At 40.8% G+C, this 25,301-nt stretch overlaps 1 protein-coding gene across 11 annotated transcripts in view; it reads left to right on the top strand.

Annotated features, from left to right (window-relative positions):
• Positions 1-25,301, top strand: part of FOCAD (focadhesin) — a 211,513-nt gene that overhangs the window by 92,451 nt on the left and 93,761 nt on the right. For 10 of the 11 annotated variants that reach the window (XM_032797563.2, XM_032797567.1, XM_032797566.2 and 7 more), the window contains 4 exons: positions 1,351-1,455; positions 1,873-1,974; positions 5,434-5,564; positions 8,008-8,134. The exons of the other annotated variant lie outside the window; for it this stretch is intronic. In XM_032797563.2, coding sequence (XP_032653454.1) covers positions 1,351-1,455; positions 1,873-1,974; positions 5,434-5,564; positions 8,008-8,134 — 465 coding nt within the window. The remainder of the gene's footprint in view (positions 1-1,350; positions 1,456-1,872; positions 1,975-5,433; positions 5,565-8,007; positions 8,135-25,301) is intronic. 11 annotated transcript variants of the gene reach the window in all.

The raw sequence follows: 25,301 nt of genomic DNA, 5'->3' as shown, positions 1-25,301 counted from the left end.
CTGAAGTGTTATACTATGCAGTATAACAAAGGTTACGATATAATTCAACTAAACTTTGCTTCTGGAAGTGAGGTGGTATAGCTGAGGAGCACTGTTGTCCAATGGTTAGAGAATGAGACTGGGAATTGAAACATGGCTTTAGTTCTTGCCATGTGACCTTGAGCATGTAATTTAACCTCTCAGTGATTCAATTTCCCCATCTGTAAAATGAGGCTAATCTACTACTTATTAATTCATCAACCTTTGTAAGTCTTTTTAAGATCTATGGATGAAAACGGCTGTGTAAGGGTTGCTTGTGGTTCTTACTGTTTTTATTATTTTGTCCATATTACTCCATTTCTTCTATTAGCGTGTAACTGGGCGGGCATTCACCCCTGCGGCGCCTCCTGCTGGTCACTTCAGGAATTAGCTCAAAATCCAGCTCGGAGCGCCTTCAGCAGGCCGGTGATCCGCCTTGTTTCCTGCTACGGGCCCCATGTCCCTCCATGGACTCCTTTTACGTGGGGTTCTGCCCCCTGGCAGTAACCCCTTTCTCCTTAGGGTTTCCCCTCTCTGGTAACCCCCCACCCTCTATCTCACTTTGCTTCAGTGTCTTGGCTACTGGCAGTCATTGTCTAGCCCCACACCCTGGGGCAGACTGCAGTATCAGCCACTCATCATCAGCAAAGGGGTTTGGACCTGCTGCCTTGGCCTACCCCTGGGTTGCACCCTGCAACCCCAGTACCTCTTAGCCTACTCCTAGGCCGCAGCCTGGGGCTTTCCAGGCAGGAGCTCCCCGGCTCCGCTGCCTTCCCCAGCCCTGCTTCACCCTAGGTACCTTGTCTGGTCCCTTGCAGCAGCCAGGCCCTTCTCCCTCTGAACGCAGAGAGAGACTTCCTTGGCTCCTGGCTTCTCTGCCCTTTTATAAGGGCCTGTGGCTCAGTTTGGGGCGTGGCCCCAGCTGCTGCCACTTCCCCCAATCAGCCCAGCCTAAAAGGCTGCTTTCTCCAGCCCTGGCCCCTTCCTTGGGCTGTTTTTAACCCCTTCAGGGCCGGAGCAGGGATCCACCCTGCTACACAGCCTAACATTTATTGCCAATAGTTTGACTGATTTTTTTCCCCATGAAGTCAACCGAGGTTACAGGACTTGTAGGTTCCAAGAAGGCAACTGAAAAAAGCTCAAAATGAATCTTGTGAAGAGTCAGTCTTTTAATTCCACCCGCCTAATTTTAATGCAGGAAGAGTGTTGGGGTGTATGTTCTCTTGGCTTTATTGTTGGTTATTACATTGGCTGTTAACCACGTCATTGCAATTGGCTTCTTTAATACCAGTGGTGTGTTTGTATGTATTACATATTTTCCATTTACTTTAGGTCCCAAATCTAATCCCAGTTCTGATGTTCAAGTTGGGAAGGCCGCTGGAGCCTTTGTTGTACCGGGATATTTTATATACTTTGCCTACTCTGGGTGTACACAAGGTCAGTATGAATAGAAATCGTACTTCAGCCAAAAATGATTTTTAATAAAGGAAATATTGTATTAGTAAGTAACTAGTTACATTGAATGAGTGAATGTAGACATGGATATGCGTAACTTGCTTAAAATTGTAAGTGATTTGTGAGCTTCTGCATAACTTGTTACTTAATATTTATGACGGGAATATAACAACTAGTTTTAAAGGATTAATTATATGTTGTGCTTTAACTATCTATTCTGTATTTATGTATCTCATGAAAATGTCCTTTAGGATCATTAAGTACCAAAATCTGTTAGAAAATGACTCCTCATTTCTTTTTGATGCTGCCATGGGCTTTGAGATATTTGACACAAGTGAAGCATCTCCTTGTTCATGGATATTAAAATAACAAATGCATGTGGTGAACAATCTCTTTCAGGTCTGCATCGCTCAGATTTTACGTGTGATACAGGTGCTGGGGAGCACGCCAAAACTTAGACCTATCACTTTACGCCTGATGACATCTTTATGGGAGAAACAGGTTAGAAAAAATCGTGCAGTCTGTAAAGGGTTCTTTCACTGTCTGCCTTATAAGTTTGGGTGCTTAATGCTATGCTGCTGTGGTTCAGAGCTTTGACACCAGTAGCCAGCCCATAAACATAAAGGTCTCACCCTGGCTTCTGCCAGCCTAGTTATTTCTTGCAAGGTGATCTCAACAGCCCGTCTGGTTCCAAGTCTCCCCAAATTTATCTACCCCTAGTTCTTAACTACCAGACACTTGGACTTCCCCCTCTGGTTTGTCCCCCCCCAAAGGAGTGAAACCTTTCCCAGTTATCTGTTCCCTTTGGTACATACACTACACACAGTTTGCACAATAGAGATCTGCTTGGGATAAAAATAAACAAAAGGTTAATTTTATAAAAAATCAGATTCAGAGATGAAATAGCAAGGGAAACAAACACATTTAGGTTGCATAGAAAATAAACAAAGATGCAACTTCAAGATTTACACTTCTATATGAGATAAATTCCCCTTTCTAATAAGTGTTACCTATTGCCTTTTAACAGTTTTCCAGCATGTGCCCTATCATAGAGGGGATCCAGCACTTAAAGAACTGCACCTCATGTAGATGCTGGCCTTCAGTTTCTGGATGCCAAACCTCCGACAAAAGCCTGCTTTAAAAAGGCCTGTTGTTTTCTCTCTCATTAGTCAGAGTGGGGGAAATTGCTTCCTTTCATACTTTTCCAAGGCTGGGGTTTTCTTTCGGTTTCAATGTCTTTCCATTAATTTTAATGGTCTGTCATTTGCCTTTTGCTGAGTTGTATAATGCTAGGTGCTTGGAACTAATCTTGTCTGGTTGGGGAGGCAGCCCCTCCCTGCCTATTGTGAGGAGGAGCTGAATGTTGCAGCACAAATTATGAGCATAGTTTTTTATCTACACAACTACATAAATTCATTACCACAGTTTGTATACATATCTCATAATGACCATCATGTTCAGAACATTACAAGCTTTCCTAAAAGACAGTACCTGACACATTTTATACTGAGTAACATTGTATTCAACCAGTTGATTCTATTGTTTGTTCTTTGGGGGTTCAATCCTCCTCCCTACCCCATTCTCCCGTTGGGATGTTGTCACATTTCAGGGTACAATCCATACCAGTGAGTGGTTGTGACTGCCTGCTCTGCAACCTGGGGTGCCACACAATGTTTTCCTGTTGTAGCTCCAAACCTGGGGCGCTCACAGACAGCCTACTAGCATGCAGGTCACACTCTGAGTGTCTGTGTACAGCTACAGCTCTGGTCCAGCAACTCCTACTCCAGCAGCCTGTCAGAAACACACCAGCCACAGTCTGGCTTCCACCAGCCTGGGTTACTACTTCCAGGGTGACCACAACATACTCCCAGTCCCGAATTGTCCCAAAAACATGTGTTCATCTCTGTCCAGCCCCCTCCTGGGCAGCTCAGATATTATACTTTCTTTGCCCTTATAAAGGGTCAATATTCAACAGTTCTGCTATGTTAAGTGGAGTTACCAAGCAGTTCAGTGTAAACACAACACTGGATTAGTTTATATTAAAAAAAAAAAAAAAGATTATTTAACTACAAAGAGAGACATTTTAAATGAGTACAAGTATAATTGAGTCAGAAATGGTTACAAGAGAAATAAAGATAAAATGCTTTCTGGTAGCTAAAACTTAACAAGCTAGACTTGGTTCAAGGTAAAATTCTTACTACAGTTTCTCAGCGACATTGCTGACCAACTTCTCAGGTCAGAAGCTCCCAAAGCAAAGGGCTGATTCCTTTGTCGTCTTAGGTGAAAGAGGGAGAAATAGGGGGAGAGATTGGGAAAGATGGCTTGGGGTATTTTTGCTCCTCACTTCGATAGTCCACTCACTCTTTGAAGTGAATTCTTATGAGGCTTACCCCTCAAAGCAAGTTTATTCAAACAATAAAGAAAGCATCATGGAGTCTGGTGGTGAAAGTGGCTCCATGCTCTTTCTTCTCCACTATGCTGAAATGCAGATTTGCCTTGTCTCCTACCATTTGCCCCTCTTGCTGTCTCAAAGACCCAGTTTACTATTTATGTGTAAATTGAGGTAAACACATTCCTTTGTTTAGAAAAAACCTTTTTGACAACTTTTGTCTAGTCAGGGCTGTGTGGTTTGAATATATGGTAACATCATCGTATGGGGGAATTCAGAACTTTACATATAATGCTGCTACATACATTTCATCATGATATTATTGATTAGCAAGTTACTAGTTTTCAAATGATACCTCACAAGGCATATTTGCACAAAGATTATTGCAGTCGTGGATAGAGTGTGGATAACAGGGGTGCTTTTGTTCACAAGTGTTTGGATCCCGCTTGTCTCTCAGTCTCACCAAGATAAACTACAGTGGATGTCATTTTACATGCTTTCCCCCGGTAGGGAAAATACATCATTTTGAATGCCAGCAATGCCCCTCTGCCATGTACATTGGCCAAACCGGACAGTCTCTATGCAAAAGAATAAATGGACACAAATCTGATATCAGTAATCATAACATTCAAAAACCAGTGGGGGGGACACTTCAGCCTCTCTAACCGCTCAGTGACAGACTTGAAGGTGGCAATTTTCCAACAAAAAAACTTCAAAAACAGACTCCAAAGAGAGACTGCTGAACTCGAATTAATATGCAAATTAGATACAATTAATTCAGGCCTAAAAAGACTGGGAATGGTTGAGTCATTACACTAATTGAATCTATTTCCCTGTGTTAAGTTCTCCTTACACCTTCTATGGGTCATCTTAATTATCACTTCAAAAGTTTTTTTCTCCTGCTGATGATAGCTCATCTCAGTTGATTAGTCTCTTCCTGTTGGTATGCATACTTCCACCATTTCATGTTCTCTGTATGTATAAATATCTTCTGTCTGTGTGTTCCATTCTATGCATCTAAAGAAGTGAGCTGTAGCTCACGAAAGCTCATGCTGAAATAATTTATTAGTCTCTAAGGTGCCACAAGTACTCCTGTTCATTTTGAATGATTGATTATACTAGTGCCTGATTATTAGTTGTGGAAAGCAAATTGTGTCAGTGATGCGCTTATTAATTCTGATGTATTGAACAGCATCTACATTTGGTCTTTCATGGAGCCTGTTCTGCATTTCATTGAGTCTTGGAATGAAATTATGAAATAATTTTCTGAAAGATATCTTTATACTACTTTACTCTGATACTTTCAATGCATTATGCGATGAGTGATAATCATTTCTATTTGGTTGCATGTTAGTAGATTACTTTTTAGTTTATGGGGGAATATATATAGATTCTGTGCAAAGAAGCCACTTAAATCACATCACAGTATTCTTCTCCACTGATGAACCAAAATGCAATGTGATTTGCAATGTAAATGTTTCTTTAGAAGCTACAGGCTTTAGCTGCATAAAATCATTTCATCAACTTTTATAAACTTAATTATATATTTTAAAAATCAAATGTTTTTCTAGGATCGGGTTTATCCAGAACTGCAGAGGTTCATGGCAATGTCCAATATGCCCTCTTTGTCCATTGGGAAGGATACTCTGTGGGAAAAGGTGATAGCTAAAGCTGCTTCCATCAGAGATATATGCAGGCAGAGGTAAGAATGAGTGTTCATTATCCAACTTCGAGAGGGTGCAGGGTGTTTAAAGGAAAGCTGTGCTAGTCACTTCTGGCGAGCCTGTTATCTTAATTGTGGGGCCTATGGTTTTTGATGGCTGTAATAGATACATGTTGTCTTAGGCAATACTTCAGAAGCTAGTAAGTATAATGTGTATACATGCCTTTTAATGCAAACAGAATAGGACTATATGAAGGACTGATAGGAAGCATATATAAACAAAACACAGTGCTTCAGAACAGAATTTACAAAGGAATTCTGCTTTCTCGGGTCTTTCTGTGACAGAGTTTAATTGAGACATCCCATTTGTGCAAAATTTACTTGGAGTCCACAATGGAAGAGCCAGAATCATACCACTGGCTTCAACTGTGTGTTTTGTCTACTGTTAATATGCTGATATAGAACCATTGTTTGAATGTTGTTTTAGATATGGAAATGAATGAGCCATGCAGCTAGATGACACCCCAACTGTCCTCTTGGACATCAGAGGTTATGTCTATACTGCATACGAAGGCCAGGCTCTGTCTCATATCTGACCCCAGCCCTCCCCGCCCCCTTCCATCCACACACAAATCAGTCTGAGTTGCTAAGCTTACTCTGAGGGCCATCACTTCTTCATTTCCGGATTGAGTGGGCAAAATTGTAATCCTAACAATATGGGAATATACATTTTTTGTATTTAATTTCTGATATTTTTTTTCTAATGAAAAAATCTCTTCTGATTTCACCGTGTACTTTAATGTCTGCATAATCAGTGCTGTAAATGGGAGTTATGTACTGAAGAGTGATTGTATTAAAAAGGCTCCTTCTTATTCATTCCTTCTCCATATGTAAATATAGAGACACAGCTGCTTACTTGACTGACTGAAATAAATTTTTACTACTTTTGATTCTTGGTTGCACTGAAGAGTCAGCACAGCTCTGGAGGGTGAGATGGATTCTGTTTTGGCTCACACATTGTTAATCAAATAATGAACTAAATTCCGATTTTAGAATCTTTAGCTTAGTGTTTCATCATAAGCCAGAGGGATCCCATTTTTACTGTTAGGTTCCAGGTTTTGTTGGCAGGGCTGACAGTTTTTTAACTTGTAAACTGAGACCATTTGATGTAGAGTTATTGAGATACAAACATAGAACCTTCACAATGCCATTTTTATAAAGTCACATTTTAGAGCAGAACCACTTTCTCTGGTCAGATTTTTAAACCATGTGAAATTCAGTCTTCACATTTCAAGTAGCAGAGAAAGGCATAACAAGAACCGATGGCTGGAAACGAAAACCAGACAAATTCAAAATAGAAATAAGGCAGACATTTTTAACAGGGAGGGAGATTAACCATTGGAACAAACTACCATGTGAATTGGTAGGTTTTCTTGTCTCTTGATGTCTTCAATCCAAGAGCCAGATGCCTTTCTTGAAAAATATTTTTTTCAAAAACAAGTTATTGCACCCTGTACGGGGTAACTGGGGGTATGTCTACTGAACACAGACCCAGGGAGTTGGTGGGGTTGGACTCAGGTGGCTAGTCCAGGCCACTGTTGCATCATTCACGGTGCTATTTTTAGTGTGCCAGCTTGAGCTGAGCTAGTGCACATCTGTCTACCTGTGGTTGGAATCACACCTCTCAGCTGCAGTGTAGAAATACCCTGGGTCAAATTCTGTGGCCTGTGTTATGCTGGAGATCAGACTAGATGATCTAATAGTTTATGTCCTTAAAATCCATGAACATTAGTGTTATATAGTTACATTATTCCATAGTCCTATGTTCTCTCTTTGTATTGTCTTTAAACTTAAAGTAGTTTTTCCCTTGTTCATGCAAAACTAGTTTTTTCATTTGCTTGTAAGTGTTGTGTGGTCTTTTCTCCCACTTCCACTTATGTACCTGGAGACTAGTCTTCTGTGAAAACCACACACCTGGGATGATTGATATCTCTTGTGACATTCAGTACTGTCTGAGTTATGAATGCACAGAAAAAAACCTTACTCTTCTTAGAGTAGAAAATGTGTGATTTATTTTGATCATAGTATATTTCAGTCAAAAGAATTTTTGGGGGAAGTTACGAGCGTCTGAAACCTGGGTTATAAAAGAAGTCTCAATGTAACTGTAACATTAGCTGCCAAGTGAACACTATTATTAGAGTTGAAAATTTAAATGGGATTTGTGATAGCACAGTGGAAATGATTTAGAGGCTATAGAAAGAAAACTTAGAAAGCCTAAACATGCTGTACTTATATCATCCAGTCAGATGATTTATTTATCCAAGTTGTTTAAAGAAATAGTCATTAAGTGTTAAATAGGAAGTGGTCCTGTGTAGAAGAATATGTGCTTGGAAGTATTTCTCTACATGTCAAAAATCTTTGAGAGGTGGAACTGAATTTTTTTTTAAGTATTTTGCCTTCATGTAATATTGTTTTCCACTAGGCCATATCAACATGGAGCTGATATGTTGGCTGCAATTTCCCAGATATTGAATGAATGCACAAAACCTGATCAAGCCACACCTGCTGCTTTAGTGTTACAGGGTCTTCATGCACTTTGCCAAGCTGAGGTAAGGTTAATTTGGACTGTCCTTATTTTGAGTACTGCTCTGCATTGCACATTTCCAGTTTCTAGCAGGCGTTGCTATAGAATAGTACCATGTTTCCTTCTGTTAAATTAAACTTTTATCTTTTCCTATTTATTAATTTATTCACTGGGGAATTTAATCTGAGTGTTTCCCAGATCAGTTGCTATGATATCCCTCCAACGTGGGGCCAGGAATTTTAAGTCTCTTCACAACTCTTTTGTCTATCAACAGGCAGATGTCCCGTCAAGAATTTTTCCTTCAAGTTTTAAATGTGACTTGATGCATAGTTCTATTTGGCTAAGAAGTGCACACGTCCTATTATTTTTGTTACTCTGTGTTCTTAACCCTGGTCCCTTTGACTGTCTTATTCACTTTTGTCTTTCATTATGTTATTCACTTGTTGTGACTGTAAGCTCTTTCGGACTGAGACTGTCAGTTCCTATGTGCTTGTACTAAGCCTAGCACAATAGAACCCTGACCTGGTTGAAGATTCTAAGGACTACCACAATATGTGCATGTTTAATAATAATGTCAGCAGCATGCAATTTAGTTAATAAACACCTGTATAAAACAACAGACTCCAGACTGCTGCTAAGAACCAATGTCTGGTTCAAGAAAATTATCACTGAGTTTTCTTTTAAAGTGGAGTATCACACTTTTTGACCCTATCAATGTGTTTTCAACGTTAGCCTCAATTACTGTTTAAACAAGCTTGCCCCTTTACTAGCATTTTTAGATCATATTTTCTCTCTTATGATTTGGAGGCAGGAGCTATGGATACTGCTGGGCCATCTAGGATAGAGAGTCTCAAAACAATGCCCAAGCTGCGACTCTGTCTGAGATGTGCTCCTTCCCGCCCCATACAGGCTGTCCCAAAGTGCCGCTTTGGGAAGCAGGAAACACTCCTGATGATATGCCATTGGTGAGAGATGATAGGCCAAGGTACCACCAGGTACTTGAAAGTGAGCACCTTATTTTCCTGGAAGGAAATAAACATTGTGTGGCACACTAAAATCTTCCTCTCACCACTGTTCTAATTTTACCTCAGTCCTGATACTTAGGTTATGTTTACACTACCACTTACGTTGGCAGAACTTATGTCACTCAGTGGTGTGAATAATCCCTCCCGCCCCCCGAGTGACATAAGTTACACTGATCTACGCACCAGTGTGGATAGTGCTATGTTGACAGGAGAGCTTCTCCTGCTGACACAGCTGCTGTTGCTCATTGGGGGTGGATTAATTAAGTCGAGAGCAAAGCTCTCTCCCATCGGCTTAGAGCGGTTACACTTAGGGTGACTAGATGAGAGGAAGAAAATATTGGGACACTTGGGGGGGTGAGAGGTCGCCAGCAGAGCAAAAAAAAAAAAAAAAGGGGGGGGGCGGAGTGCTGCCAGTGGATTGGGGAACCAGGCCTGCTATCACACTATTCTGTGCCTTGGGCCTCTCAGAGAGAATTCTTGTATGGGTTAGTGGTATGGACAACCATGTATTGGAATGAGGGTAAAATTAGTAAAAAAATTTCCCCTAATTAGTATTTAAACATCGGTCTCCAGAGCAAGAACTTGAGACACAGTATATTTGGTGGTTAGTCAAAGTTTCTTGGGTCTTCCCTCATTCTGCCACTGACTAAAAGTGTGACCTTGGACAAGTGACTTAACCTCTCTGTGCCCCACCTTCTCTATCCATAGCAGTGAGATAGGTGGAGATTGTGCGGTCTTGCAGGGGAAGCATAAGGCACACTCAGAATCTGCTTCCTAGTCTGCACTTGAGGTAATGCAATGGCACAACTATGTACACGGGCTTTTGACCAAAATCATTGGTGAGTCCTTAAGAAATTGGTCTGATATTTAACGAATGTTTATAAAGCATTTTGAGATGCTCAAGTGAAAGTTCCTGTATAAGTGAAACTATAATAAAACTTGCTATAGTGCTAATATTTGGTCTGAATAGCAGTTTTCAGTTGAGTTGGACTTAATAATTGTTTGGTATGCCATGTATACATAAAGTAGGTACCACTGTACATTAATTTTTTACATCACTTAGAGCACTGGGTTTGCATTTGGGGGATTTCTGAAGAAGGCTAAATCTTCATTTTTTGCTTTTGTGTAACAGAGACCTTTAAATGAAACTGACTTGCATGTCAAAATTGTAAAATATACAAAGTAGTTCTTGCCAGGCCACATTTACTAATTCTGGGCAAATCTTTTGTTTTTCTGCCAGCATGATTTCAACAGAAGTCAGCATACTTTCTGAGAGGCCATCTATCCTGGTTTCTAATTAATTTCATGTGTAAAGTGTTGTATGCAGGCCAAGAAAGATTCAAGAATGAAAATGCTAAGCCTAGTTGTTTTTTTAAAAAACCTCTTCCAAGCTGTTTCTGGAAGTGGTTTCTTGCTGTTTGCTCCACAATTCCACATTTATCATCTGTCTTTGACCAAAAAAGGGAACTGGCAAAGTGGAGCAGTATAGCAAAATAAAAATTATACAGATAACAAATTATGCTAACTAGTGAATTTGATGTTTAGTGGAAATTGCAATGTTGGACAGTCTTAAAACTGTGTGCATTAATAACTTGGCTGTTAAAACTAAGGTTAAACATTTTTTACATTTAATACATGGAGAAACTAAGATTGTGGTTTGAATTTTTTCCCCTTGGGTTAAGATTTCCCTTGTGTCCTTTATTGAGTCCCGTTGATTCATCACCACCACTCAGGTATTTTTCTTAGCCTTACGTTCCCAGCCACACGAGGCCCTGCATTGCTGATGTTTTAATTAAGTTCAGGTCCTTTAGCCAGGATTACAGATGCTATTCTTTAATTGTCCAGAAGGGTTGCTACTGAGGCCTGGTCTACACTGGAGGGGCGGGGCGGGGGAATCAATCAAAGTTATGGAACTTCAGTTATGTGAATAATGTAGCTGAAGTCGACGTACTTAGATCTACTTGCTGCGGTGTCTTCACTGCGGTACGTCGACTTCTGATGCTCCCCCATCGACTCTGCCTGCACCTCTTGCTCCAGAGGAATACCAGAGTTGATGGGAGAGTGCTCGGCGGTTGATTTATTGCATCTTCACTAGACATTGTAAATCGATCCCTGCTGGATCGATCGCTCTGGAGGTAAGTGTAGACGTGCCCAGAAGAGAGATTCAAGGTTTTTTCTCCTCCTTACCCCAATTTCAGCCCTCCCAGGGCAGTATGCTTCCTCCACAGCATTCCTGTCCCTCTCAGAATGAGTGAACAAGAGTGTGGGACTGGAAATCATACCAGCCTGTGTCTCCCTGACATAGTATGGAGAACTTTGAATCATCTAGTTGGTGGGAATATTCACCATCATAGACTTTTTGAAATGTTAAAGATGTGCTTGACGGCCTCCATTCTATATTTGTCTGTTTCTCTCACTAATGTCTCTTTGCTTTGTGCAAGCGCACTACCTTCTCCTCATTCAACTCACATACCAAAAAGAATGTAAAAATATAGTCATTGAGGTTGCACATTCAAGCACTTCAGGGTTAGGAATTACCAGAATTAAGTTAGCATGGCCAACCTTAATTCATCTTTGTTCTGTGTACAGTATGATACAGTCTCAAATTAATGATCACGAACTCTTTTCTTCCTAAGATCCCTACTTTTTTCCTTGCTAGGCAGCCTAAAGATTTGGTTCGTTGTCACTTCCCCATGATAGTTTTCACCACGCTTCGCGCTAGCTTTTGTTGAGTAACTACACAGTCTTATTGGTGAAACTCTGTTCCTTTGCCCCATCCATCTTTTCCCTAACCTTGTTGTTATGTTACTCAGAAGCCGCGCCAGGGTTTTTGGCGCCCTAGGCGGGGGTCCTTCGGCACTCCCGGTCGTTGGTGGCAATTCTGCAGCGGGGGGTTCTTCTGCGCTCCCAGTCGGCGGCAATTCTGCGGCGGGGGGTCCTTCCGCACTCCTGGTCTTCGAGGCACTTCAGCGGCTGGTCCTGGAGTGAGTGAAGGACCCTTCGCAGAATTGCCTCCTAAGACCTGGATCTTGGAAGGTCCCCCCTCCGCTGAATTGCCGCCGAGGATGGCAAAATGCCGTCCCCCCAAATCCTGGTGCCCTAGGCGACCACCTAGGTCGCCTAAATGGAAGCGCCGGCCCTGCTGTTGCTCTCTTTGTCACATCATATCTGAATTTATTTTGTAATTTCCTCAGGACAGGAACGAAGACTGACCATATCTTCTTTATACTTCAAGGCAGCTAGTACATTTATGGTCTCTGTAATGTAGTAAGTAGTAATAAAACTATAGTTAGCGTCAATTTGACTTTTAATTCAACAGTGTGCTTTAAATGGGGAGTCCATTTTTTGAAGTTTATGAAAGTTTTTTTTTTCCTTAAACTCCATCAGTTCTTGGGCTTAAAATTTTTTCAGAACAAAGGTAAACCTTAAATATTATTTGCAACAAACTTGGCTTTTTATTTGGAAAAAGGTTCTATATATTTTTTATTTCTATTCACACAACAGTGTGCTAAGTTCTCTATAGGCATATACAGTAAGACAAGTGTTAACAGCCCTTGTAGATTGTAAGAGCTCTTAGGAACTCACAGACTAAATAGAAAACAGTCTAAATAATCAGCAGAGTCTTCTCTGACATGCAGATATAGGACTTTCAGATTATGAGACTAGTGAGGTACTTGCTGTATCATGAAGGCGAGCATAGCCATAAATGGTCTGAAACCCTGTTTTAAGAGACTGATCCTTCCGTACTGTGGCAGTTACTATCAAGTGTGATGTTCTTGCTCCCAGAACTTCTGCCTTTGTACTTGAACCTCTTGGTGGTTCACCAAAGTGCAAGTTTTTGGCTCACTTTTGGGCATTGTGCAAAGTATATTTTGTTGATTTTGTTTACTTTATTCTTGCAGCTTTGCTGTCCACAAATTTTATATAGCAGCAGTGGTCATTTTTATTATACACGATGAATTGTGAGTTCATAGACAATTTTATTTTTGCAAATAGTTCATAATTGCTACAGATGTAAATGCTCTGTAAATAACTGGATGAATATACCACTTTGAAATGGAGGGCAAGTCTGATGGGTTTTGCTGTAGTTCACTGTTCTAGAAAAAGTTTTAATAGGAACTGTAGTTTAGCGCATAATCTGAACATTTCAGATGATGACTGTGATGGATGTAGAGCTGCTCTGTAATAACCTATGAATGCTATATGTTGACTCAGTTATTGTGATGTTTACCATATGAATATGTCAGTTTTGTTTAATAGTAGCCTGTACGGAAAAGCAAGCAGGCAGGAGAAAAGAATAACTTAAGATATGCCATGCCTCAGCAAACACTTGAGGGTTGTTACAGGACAATGGCAGAGCCATAGGCTCCAATGAGTCTGCCTTGACCTCCTGCTGAGCCTGCTAGGGCAAAGCGTGGGAACTGAAAAGAACAAAGGGATTCTGTCTGGATTAAGAGTCTCTCTCTGTGTCTGTCTTGTTAGGGGAACCAGACTGACTCAGGCTCCTGCTATTGTGCCTGAAGAAGCTGGGCCTTCCCAGCTAACTATTACGTGATGGCAGGGCTGTAGGTAAGGTAGATGTGCATATAGACTATTTATTTATTTGTTGTTTTAAAATCCTTTTTCTCTTATGCTTCACCTCTACTGTGAGAATAAACAACAGTTTGGTTTAAGAAGGCTGTCTGTTCACTGTATCCATCACTGGTCACAGGCTCCTGAAGGGAAGAACTGCAGGTGCCAAACCCACTTTGTTTACTTGGTATCTTACCTAAAGCTCTGCCATACACGGTGACCTAGGCAGGCTTAGCATCTTCAAACACCCCAGTGGGTGCCTGTGTCAGTCTGGTTTTCCCAAATACCTCCCAAACAACTACCTCCCCTCCCTCCCTTTCTCTTTTGAGAGAGAGCATGAGAGCAAGTGTGCCCCTTCTAATCCATCCAGAGTCCCTTTGTTTTTGTAAATTCCCAGACTTTTGCCCTTCTTGTCAAAACCATTTTGGTAGGCTAAGCAGGAGATCAAGGCAGATTCCTTGGCACCTATGGATCTGCCATTGTCCTGTAACAACCCTCAAGTGTTTGCTGAGGCATGGCTTATCTTTAGCTATTCTTTTCCCCTTCTTTCTGGATAAGCATAGTTGATATACAGGTACTGTGGCACCAGGCCTGGTCTAAGAGTAGGGAGAATTGTGGAATTCCATCTCAGGACGTGTAAAGGCATGAGGCCAGAGATTGAGGGGGTGCATTCAGAGAAACTGAGAGGAGACAGAGATACAGATAATCCTCCAACTGTTCGTTCTTATAACCACATTACTACTGATAGTGCCAGTTGCCACATGAAGTCTCAATATAAATAGATGCTTTATTTGTCTCAGGGAGTAAATTTACTTAGAATGTCATCCTCTCTTCTCCCATTCCCCTTCCCCCAGTTCAGTACAGAAAGTTAAAGTATGCTCTCACAGTGCTGCTCCTCTCCTTGAGATCAGGAGATCTGAATAACTAAAACTTCCTTTTCCAGCAAATGTATTTCCAGGCAGTGTTCTGTCCAGCAGCAAGATATGCATTTTAAAACTAAAAAAAGCGAAGACAAAGCAGACTTGACCAGAAATCCTGAAAGTCCATAAATTAGAAAGGTTGTTAATTTTTCAAGATGGAAATGATCTGTCCATCTAAACAAAAATAGAACCAACGAGTATAAAGACAAAAACAAATGTACAAAGAACTTGCACCAAAAGCCTTAGATTAGAGAGTCTGGATTTATGAACATTCTTTTTCTAATCAACAACAATTCTGTTGCGGCAAAAATTAGTAGGCGCCTCGGCATCATGAAGAAAAGCTCTTTCATCTTGTTCAGTTCCTAGAGGGTGTTGTATTTTCAAAGAGAAGCATTGTACAATTGAGCAATAACTATTGAGGCACAGGGCATTTCCTGGGGATTCATGACCGGCAGAGAGAGTTCACCTCAGGCTGTTTATCACAGTCTGCTATTCCTCCGGAAATGCGCCAGGCCAAGGTTGTTATTGCTATTATAACCGTGTATTTATTTACTTTTTAAAAATGAAGTGTTTGGGGAGCAAAGTATCTCTTCCCTCTCTTCTTACCCATCATTGTTTCTTCACAACACTGCAGGGTGGATGATTTTCAATGGGGCTGCTGCTGTGTTAGACAGTTCTAGCAAATTATTTCCTTGTAAAAGGAGCCAATCAGAATTCTAGATTTTAACATTTTAAGGGTTATAAAAATAATTTATTATGGAATTTTGATGGCATAGCTGGAAGCCCATAAATGGCTGGCCAGAGTGCACAGCTGTGTACAGTAGGTTTTTTTTAGTAGGCTGTAGCTTCTATATTTATTACATTCCAGAGATTTTTTAATAGTGTGGTTAAACAGTGTTACTTTTTTAGATCGGGTCAAATGTTTTATTTGGTGCCATTTCCCAGTCAGAAAATTTACTAGATCATCTTTTCCTCAAACAGAAATCTGGGGCAAGGAGTATTTGTGCACAGACAAGACCTATTGTAAATTCTAGTCGGACTCAAAACAAAGCAGTAGTTTGTAAGCTGTGAAGTCTTCTTCCAATTTACTCTTCTTTTGTAAAACCTGCATGGCTTATTTTCATCAAAGAATTTGTCTCTCTCCATTATTCTTAACTTATATATGGATACAACTTATGTAGGGCTCTAAATTGTCTCCTATTGTTTTATTGCATTATTGTGACATACATATTTTATTTATTATTGTACTCTTGCTAGCAGCAAGAAGTTTAAAACAGGAAAAAAATTACTACTTGTAAGTCCTAGAACAATCTGAATTGTGGAAGCAGGCTATTAAGGGCGCATGCATGCAATATGTTATGTGGGAAGCATGCAAAGCAGAACGTTTGTTTGCCTTGTTTGTCTTTTTATATTATTTGTTTTGTTGTGGGAGGAAGCAAAATCATTGTTGCTACAAGGATTATTTTTTTAAAAGCACCTCAAGGGAAAATCATATAAAATACCTACAGCAGTAAATGTTTAAAGTTAGTTGCTTTTGATGTCCAGTACATTTATTAGACTGTGTCCTTAAATGTTACAGCTCCTGAAATATTACAATACTACACAAGCTTTGGAAATAGTATCATGATTTTCAGATCCCCACCACCCCACACACACACACAGCACCAGATTTTCAAATGTGTGTACACAAGTGGCTCCTGTATTTTGGGTTGTAGAATGGCAGAATGGATAGTTTTCATACTTGAGCTGATACGATTAGTTCAATGGGCTGTGATAGATTGGTGCCTTATTGGAGCATCTGCTTTAAGTTGGAAAACTTTAGTGTGGGTGTCCTATGTCAGAATACAAGCACTATTCTGGGTAGTGTTGGTGAATTTCCAGATCTCAATGAAACTCTGAGGGATCTTTAAAAGATCAAATCAGACACTGGGAAAGTTTTAATTTTGTCAGTTAGCAGTGGAGGAGCCTGTCTCAATGGCCGCAAAGCATGATAATCTGAATTAACACCACTGGGCTGGAAAGAACAGCATAGCTGAGACTATGATAAGTGTCTGTGCAACTATGCTATTTCAGTGAATAAAGAGTATTTGTATAGGTTTGTGCCTTCCCTTGGGTTGCCATGTTACTTTGAATTTGGAATGGTGCTTGAATTCAGCACATTGTATGCCTAAACAGAATGGTCATGGGAGCCCTATAACTCTGAGTCATACTTCAAGATAGAGTGTTTTAATTAGTTATTGGAGGTAATACCTCTGAGCCTGCCTAAACCAGAGAGTCATCCCTGAGCCAGAGAGTGTGATAAGTATCAGAGGCAATTACCTGCAAGTCTTGTGATAGGCCCCATGCCATTCAACAAGGGTTCAGGCCATCCAGAGGCAGGATCCCATCCACGTGATCACAAGGCAGGTAGTCAGTCTCCTAAGTGAAGCAGTCTCTCCAGTCTGTTCAACATCACTACCTGCCCGGGAACACTCCCATTGCCATTATTTTCAATGACTGGACATGGTCTAGCCTACTAAAGCTCCAACTAACCCTTGCTCCAGACTTCTCCTGTTCTAGCTGTGCCTGTTTCCATGCTAGCCAGCCCCTGCTCCAGCCTGCATCTGCTCCTGCCTCGGCTGTCTGCCTGGTGACTCTGGCATTAGAATAGTATGTGCCTTTCTAATTTGGGAAGACACTGGCAATAGAAAATTCCATTGACATTTAAGGTGAGTTGTTTAGTTGCATACATGGCTAGTTAACTGAGCCACTGAATGGAATCCAGTATTCAGCAGAACTCCCAAGTACCACATGCTGAGGAAGGGAGAGCCTCTCCATCACTGGTAAAAGCAGCAGAGAATCCTGTGGCACCTTATAGACTAACAGACGTTTTGGAGCATGAGCTTTCGTGGATGAATACCCACTGCATCAGACGCATGTAGTGGACGTCTACATGCGTCTGACAAAGTGGATATTCACCCACGAAAGCTCATGCTCCAAAACGTCTGTTAGTCTATAAGGTGCCACAGAATTCTCTGCTGCTTTTACAGATCCAGACTAACACGGCTACCCCTCTGATACATCACTGGTAAGAGCATCCTTGTTCTGTCTCTCAAGGATGAGAGCTCTTATGCCACTCTGTCCTGCTGACATTTCTAAATTCAGCGGGACTTGAAGCTTCTGTCCTGCTGAGCTTGTAAGTTCCATAAGAGTATAACTGTCTGGCCAGCAATCTCTGGGAAGCTAACTGATTTATAATAACTCAGGTGTTGGCCCAGTAGCTGGCTGGTACCTCTGTGCCCATTATCCAAATCTTTAATTATCTAAAAGTTATGGGTGTCCCCTCAACTTGCAGGTAGTTGGGGTTGTATTACAGTGGGTTAAAGGAAGCCCCAAGCTCCACTAGCAAAACTGCCTTTAGAGGCTGAGGAATCTTCTTCTGGTTTGTCCCCTAACTCCTTTGTTTCTTTTAAAAATCCTAGGAAATTGAATATAAAAATATTTGTGAATGTGAAGGACTTATAAATTGAACATATATGTGTGGTTGATGATAAAACAATTAAAATACAGAATAGCTCAAGTCAAACAAGATCAAAGTCAGATGATACTTGGGTATTTATGACAATGAAATTACTGTAGTGTACGAGATCATGTGTCTCTAAAAGTGTAGCAAACATTGCTTGTATTATATTGTATTGTTTGATAAATGGTTTGCGATCGTGTAATTAAAGATTGTATTATCATGTCATATGTACATAAGGGAGATTCTTGTTTCCTTGGTATCCAAACAACTGTTCGTTGAGCATGTGTAAGTTTTATGGTTAGGTTGGCTTCCCACAATTGCTTTGCCTGTATTTAGTGGTGTATACTTCTGTTTTACCATCATTACAAACTGTTCAACATAGCTTGCATATTTTTCATTAATGGCTGTTTTCAGTTGAGCCGAGTCAATTTTGATTTTTGCAGTCTGTTAGAGATGCTTATACAATATAGAAGTTGTGTGGTTGGTATGTGGTTAGAAAACTGTAATAGAACTGAAATAATATGTCCTTACAAGTATTTTAAAAAATAGTGTACAAACATTAATGAAATAATTCCTTTAAGATCACACACATTGGGTTTGCAATAGATGTAACCCTCAACTTCAACCAGAAGAAGGGCTTTTAAAATCCATTTTTCATAATGGGTTGAATGCATAGAGCTAATCCAGGAATCAACAGTTGATAGGGTGGTGGTGGTTGTTTTTTTTTAAAAAAGGCAGTAATATCTAATCCATGAAGATAAGTAAAGAATGCTGTGCTACATGGATGCAGAGCACAGGATTCAGAGCTCCAGCAAAACAGTTCTGTGTTAAATTTCTCCTGGGTAATTGCATCGTGTCAAACACAAACTATCATCAGCTGCTATGGGAAACTTTTGAGCCTCAAGCCGCTTGTCCCTGTGAGCACGTTCCTTCAGGTATCAGGCCTTGTTTCTGTCTCCAGGTGGAATTTTGCAGATATGCCACTCACGGACTGAGCCCTGAACTATGGTACCCTGTGTATCAACCATTATTACACCACAGGTCTGACTGAGTTTGGGCAGCTGTGGTTCTTTCCTTCCAGAGCTGGTGACCAGTGGTATACAATGATTGGACAGCTTCCTTAAAACAAAAGTATTATTATTTTAGCAGTAGAGAAAAGCATGTCTAGCTTACCTCCAGGCTTTACTATTCTCTGATCACAACCTAGGCAGGGCTAACTTCTTCAGATACGTCCATGGGGGTCCTGATGTTTCAGTCTGGTTCCTCTGATCAACCACCATCTCTCTTTATAGTCCCTATTTCTGCTGCTCTTTTGTTCTTCTCTATTCCTGGGCTTTGTCCTTTCTGTAGGCTCAGCAGGAGACTAAGCCAGAGTCCTCAGGGTCTGTGGTACTGATATTGTCTCTGAACAACTATCAAGTGCTTTCTGAGGGATGGCTAGGGGTGGCTTTTTTTGGTGCCCTTCTTTTCCTTCCTGCCTTTTTTTTTTCCAAATGCTGTTGTTGAGATAACCCAATAAATTCATCCCCCCGCAAACCAAATAAATAAACAATATTGCAGATTGTCACAGGGCAGTTCCAAATCAGTCATGCCACCCATCCTTGATTACATTGTCTTCTGACTGCCCAGTATGGTCTGGTTTCACATTCTGGGTGCTGGGCCGTTAGCATTCCCTTTTTGTCAGCTATTTGTAAGACTAGAAGCTCACCAGAGTTCAACAAATAAAAGTATGCTAATGTTAGCTGCTAACTACTCAAAAATAGTTGCCTTTTTTCTTAAATACACGTAGACAATGAGCTTTAAAGCTATGGTTGCCACGTGTCCAGTTTTTGATCGGAATGCCCAGTCAAAAAGGGATCCTGGCAGCTCTGGTCAGCAGCACTGACCAGCCCGTTAAAAGTCCGGTTGGTTGGTAGGCTGGTAGGCTCCCTGCCTCACTCTATGCGGCTCCCAGAAGCAGCGACATGTCCCTCTAGCTCCTTGGCAGAGGAATGGTCAAAGGGTCTCCGCGCACTGCCCCTGCCCTATGCACTGGCTCCACAGTTCCCATTGGTTGGGAACCACAGCCAGTGGGAGCTGCAGGGGCAGTGCCTGCAGGCAGAGGCAGCGTGCACTGCACAGAGCAGCCTGGCCACCCTTATACCTAGGAGCCAAGGGACATGTTGCTTCTGGGGAGCCCTCTGAGGTAAGCCCACTCCCAGAACCCCCTCCCGTGCCCCAACCCCTTGCCCCAGCTCTGAGCCCCCTCCCGCGTCCCTGCCCTGAGCCCCTCCCAGAACCTGCAGTCCCTCTGGCACCCATTCCCATATCCTTGCCCCAGCTTGGAGTCCCCTCCCACACCCAAACTCCGTCCCAGAGCCAGCACTCCGCATACCTCCTCTCACACCCCAACCTCCTGCCCCAGCCCAGAGCCCCCTCCTGCACCTTGAACCCTTCATTTCTGACCCCACCCCAGAACCTGCACCCCTAGCCCAAGCCCATACCCTCTCCCAAACCTCAAATCCCTGCCTCAGGCCAGAGCCCCCTCCCACACGCCGAACCTCTCAGCTCCACCCCCCAGCCCAGAGCCCCTTCCTGCACCCATAACCCCTCATTTCTGGCCCCAGACTGGAGCCCTCACCCCCTTCTGCACCCCACTCTCTGTCCCAGCCCGTTTGAGGGTGGGGGAGTGTATGAGGGTGGGGGAAAGTGAGTGACAGGGAAGGATGGAGTGGGGGACTTGGGACAGGGGCGGGGCCTCAGAGAAGGAGCGGAGCACGGGGCGGAGCAATGGTGTTCAGTTTTGTGCAATTAGAAAGTTGGCAACCCTATTTAAAGCCAATGGTGCATCTGCACTAGAAAAATGGGCTGAGGTTAAGTCAGTCTTTGTTAACTAACTCCAACTAAATTAAATTTTTGCCAGTGTAGGCACTTCATAACACCTTTTCACTTTAGCAGGTCAAGGTGTATATGAGTTAACGCAGCCTGATCTAAGCTTGGGCTTGTCTACATTACAAGAGTGATTCAAAGTGTATCAGCAGTTAACCCCTTCTGTGGATTCCAATCTCAGATTTTTTTTTGATAAAATGATTGAGGTTATATCTTTACATCTTTTGCCACAGTAAAAATAGCTGCATAAGTAATTACGTTTGTCCTGCCACTAGTGGTAAACAGAGGTCTGAGGAATAGATCGCAAGAGATTCTGCAGAAAGGTGGAAGATACACACAGCAGGAGTTAATGATACTTATAAGTAATTCAAATTATTCTCCAATGTAGCAAGAGTTTCCTTCTTTCTGCCCTTGAGGATCTCCATTTAGTGGAGATTTGAAACACAACTCAGTCTGTTCTCCAGTATAGACAACTTAGTTTGCAGAACTTCAGATGTCTTAATTAAGAACATGGAGATGCCATCCTGCTTCAAGATCTGCATCCTGAATCTCACTGTCTTGCTGTGTTGTTTTCTGTAATAAGCAGCTTGTTCTCTGGTATGCTAAGATTACCTGCTCAAGACCCAGCCTTCTTTGAACTGGAGCCTGCAGACTTCCCTTCCAGATCCCTCACAAGTGGGCTAGATTATATGGATCAATCCTATTTATTCTGTGTGCCACTTTTTCCATACAGAATAAAACAGAACCTCTTTGTAAATGAGGGAAAGGGGATATAACTTAACTTTCCTCCCATCTTCAGTCACCAAGAAAACTCAAAACAGAAAAAACATGAACAAAGATTAAAAACAAAACTGAGAAAGCTGAACAGTACTTGAAAGTATATTTGACTATATGGAGTTCAGAAAACTAGCCATCATTCTGCACGGAACTTCAACCCTTTTATATTATATTTTTTACTAGGGGGAAATGTTCATTATGTTCTGCTATATCAAAATATTTTGGTATTCTGAGAGGGCATTTACTCTAAGCCACTCATTTACCATACTTACAACAAACCATTATGGTCTGTCTTGTAAATCTATCTTGGGGGAATTTTGGTACAGAAGTATAGTGTTGCCATTAGAGGCCTGTGTGAATCTATACAAATCCTTCTTTGTTTTTGTGATTTTAGTCCTGGCAGAACTGTTCCAAAGGAAATACCAAAAGTGTCATGTTAATCCAAACAGGATTTTCAGTTTGCTTTTAATCCTTATCTTGTTTTCATATTGGTTTCTGGGTTTGACATTTTCTTATGAACCCTTATCACTGGTACGGGGCATCAGAACACAAGTCAGTATGAAATAAACTGATCCCAGGTAGCACGGGGACCGTACGTGTGGACAGTATTTTATTAATATTTTTCTAGGAAGCAAGTTAAGCATGCATGGTACTGCTCTGTCTTCTGTAGGATTACTACAATGTAGGGTATTGTTTCACAGCTAATATTGGTATCATGGCTATGCTGTAGAATAAGTGATACTGTAGACCTCAGGCTTCCTGACTAACTTGTATTTCAAAGGCTTTTATGCGTGTTTGATGTGACAGCTAGTACTATATGGAGGGTCACAACACACAGTTTCATGTCAACAGCAAAGAAGCAACATATACCCTAAAAAAAAAATCCAGTTGGTTGATAGAGGAAGACATTTGTTATATACTGTTGTTCTTTCAGTCTTTGCTGCCTTGTTCTGTCTTGGAATTCAACACACAACATAAATAACGTGTCTGGTCATTGCATGTGATGTGCCATTGGACATAAATGTGGCTTAATTATGTACTAAATGGAAGCTGCTTTCAGAGTACTGTCCCTTTTACGGTTTACTGGAGCTGTAGAGCATAAATGATTCATAAGAAAGTCAACATGAAAGTATGCTTTGCTGCCCTTATTAGTTTTGTACTTTTCCTGAACTACAGTACTTTAGCAGACTCCGCAATATATATTTGTTTTATTTAATTTGTTTCTCCACATGATAAATCAAGATGCCTCATTTCCTAAATGACCAGCACATAAAAAAGTTATACCTCTTCAAATCCTAGAAGACTTCTCTGTCTTTGTGAACACTGAAGTAGTATTGGTCTTTCTAATTCTTGAGAATGATGTTTTTGAAAATGGGGGTAGATGGGTGTCGGGTGTCATTTTCACTCAACATGTAGTGAGATTATTTTTTGGTAGCTGTCAACATTAGTTTCCATAAAAACGTATTTATGGATATGCCTGTTCCTAAAATGGACTTAATAGGCATTCCTAAAAGCTTCATCTTTACAGATTTGAAATGGTTCTCCAAAGTGTTTTCACAGTCACTGAAATAACTGCTTAATTCAACAATTACTTCTGAAAAAAACAAATAGTACACTTACCAAACAGACATGAACAATATTCTGTGCGCACGCACATTGGAGAGAGCTGGCCATCAAGAATTTTTAGGTTCAGTGGAGCGGTGCCAGTTTTCTCATTTTTATGCCATCACTTGCAGCCTTCAAAGCACATTCTCTGTTTATCTTATTTGTGAAGTGCTGTGTCCACTGCACCAACAAAAAATAAATTTGTGCATTTAGCTCTGATAAAATTACATAGCAAGAATACTTTTCACTCCTAGAGTGTCTTCCATCTGAAGAGCTCAAATTGCTTTACAAACATTGGCTAAACTGTGCAACACACCTGTGAGGCAGGTAAGTATTACATCATTTTACAGTTGGGAAAAACTGAAGCATGGAAAGGTTGATTTGCTCAGTGTCTCCTAATTCCCAGACCTGTCCTAAAACCCACAAGATCATCCTTCCTCTTTTAACTATAAAATTATATGCAAATTAGGTGCAGCCTTCAAGCTCTTGGCAAGTTATCAAAACAGCACAGGTTTGCACCACTGACTTTCGTCTTTCAATTGTGAAAGCAGTGTTCTAGCTCTTATTAGGAAAAGATCAGATAACTCTGTTTTCATAGCCCAAAACTTTCATAAAATTCTTCCTTTGTTGGACTAAGCATTGGATGAAATAAAAAAAAAAAAAAAAAAAAAAAACTCTCCTGAATTTCTGGAAGTACCACGACAGTTATTGGCAAATTATTTAGGGAACTGGTTTTCTTTCCCTGTAGGTACAAAACCATACCTACAGATGTCTGTGAATCAGAGCCAAGGAAACATTCATGGCCTCCTTCTTTAGAAAGTCTGCATTAAATACGCTTTATGAAAGCTGTATGCTCAAATTTTAAATCAACCTGAATACTACACCTTTCTCATCATTTCCTCTCAGACATGGTGGCATAACATAAAAGTTTTATAAACATGAGTTTGAGATGCATCTATTAGCTGAACAGATGCCGTTTAAAATCTATTTTTAATTAATTTGGTAACAGTGCCTTACAAGTCTAAATCTGAAATCTCTTTTAAAACCATCATGCATAATTTTAAGTTTATAAGTTGTCATGTATTCAGTGAAACTACTCACATACTTAAAGTTCAACATAAGCTTAACAGCCTTGTTGAATCCAGGCCTAAATGTTTTTGGAGTGATTTATAAAAAGTTTCAAAGACAATCTTCCAAACACTTCCTCTGAGATATTTAACAATCTATTGATTTGATAAATTGCGTTAATAATCTCATGTCTAGTGATACAATGGTTGGTCTAAATATATTTTTGAATACACTGAATTCTTGTTTTTATTGGATTTCGTTCTTGCAACCATCAAGAGACATATCTGATAAGGGAAAAAAAATTCAACATTTTCACTGATTATGAAACAGTAAATTTGAGAGTGATGAAAAGAAAAATGAAAATAGCACTTTGGAACTAGTAATACCATTCCAGTGTAAAGAAATATATTGTAAGATAATGTCATATTATTGTCTCCCAGATTACAGAAATCTTGTTTGGGTCCTGACTATCTGATAGGGATTCTGTGATCCTTGCACTTTCTCATGTGTTGGTTGAATTTGTGCTTGTTGGTATACTGTATGTAACATTTCTCGTTTCAAATTGGCTTTACTTTAAGATCCATATTTAGGGCCTCAGATAAAACTTTTCGTAGTTATTCTCTTGTTTTTTCTTGAGAAATACCTTGGACTCATGTCAGGGATCCTAGAAGCAGCCTTTCCTGGTCTTCCACAAAGACTGCTGTGAGGGGAAATCCAGTCCCTTGTGCTCTGGATTCCCTGGAGGATGTTAAGCTTTTGGAGCCTCTGCAGGCTGCAGAACTGGTTCTGCCATTGGCCTCTCTGGCACACTGCCAGGGCACTAACTGTCTACTACCATTTCTTGGAAATGGGGCT

The sequence above is a fragment of the Chelonoidis abingdonii genome, chromosome 6 (assembly GCF_003597395.2).
Source record: "Chelonoidis abingdonii isolate Lonesome George chromosome 6, CheloAbing_2.0, whole genome shotgun sequence".
Taxonomy (NCBI): domain Eukaryota; kingdom Metazoa; phylum Chordata; order Testudines; family Testudinidae; genus Chelonoidis; species Chelonoidis abingdonii.
Note: the sequence above shows the minus strand (reverse complement) of the source record. Positions and strands in the feature narration are given on the sequence as shown.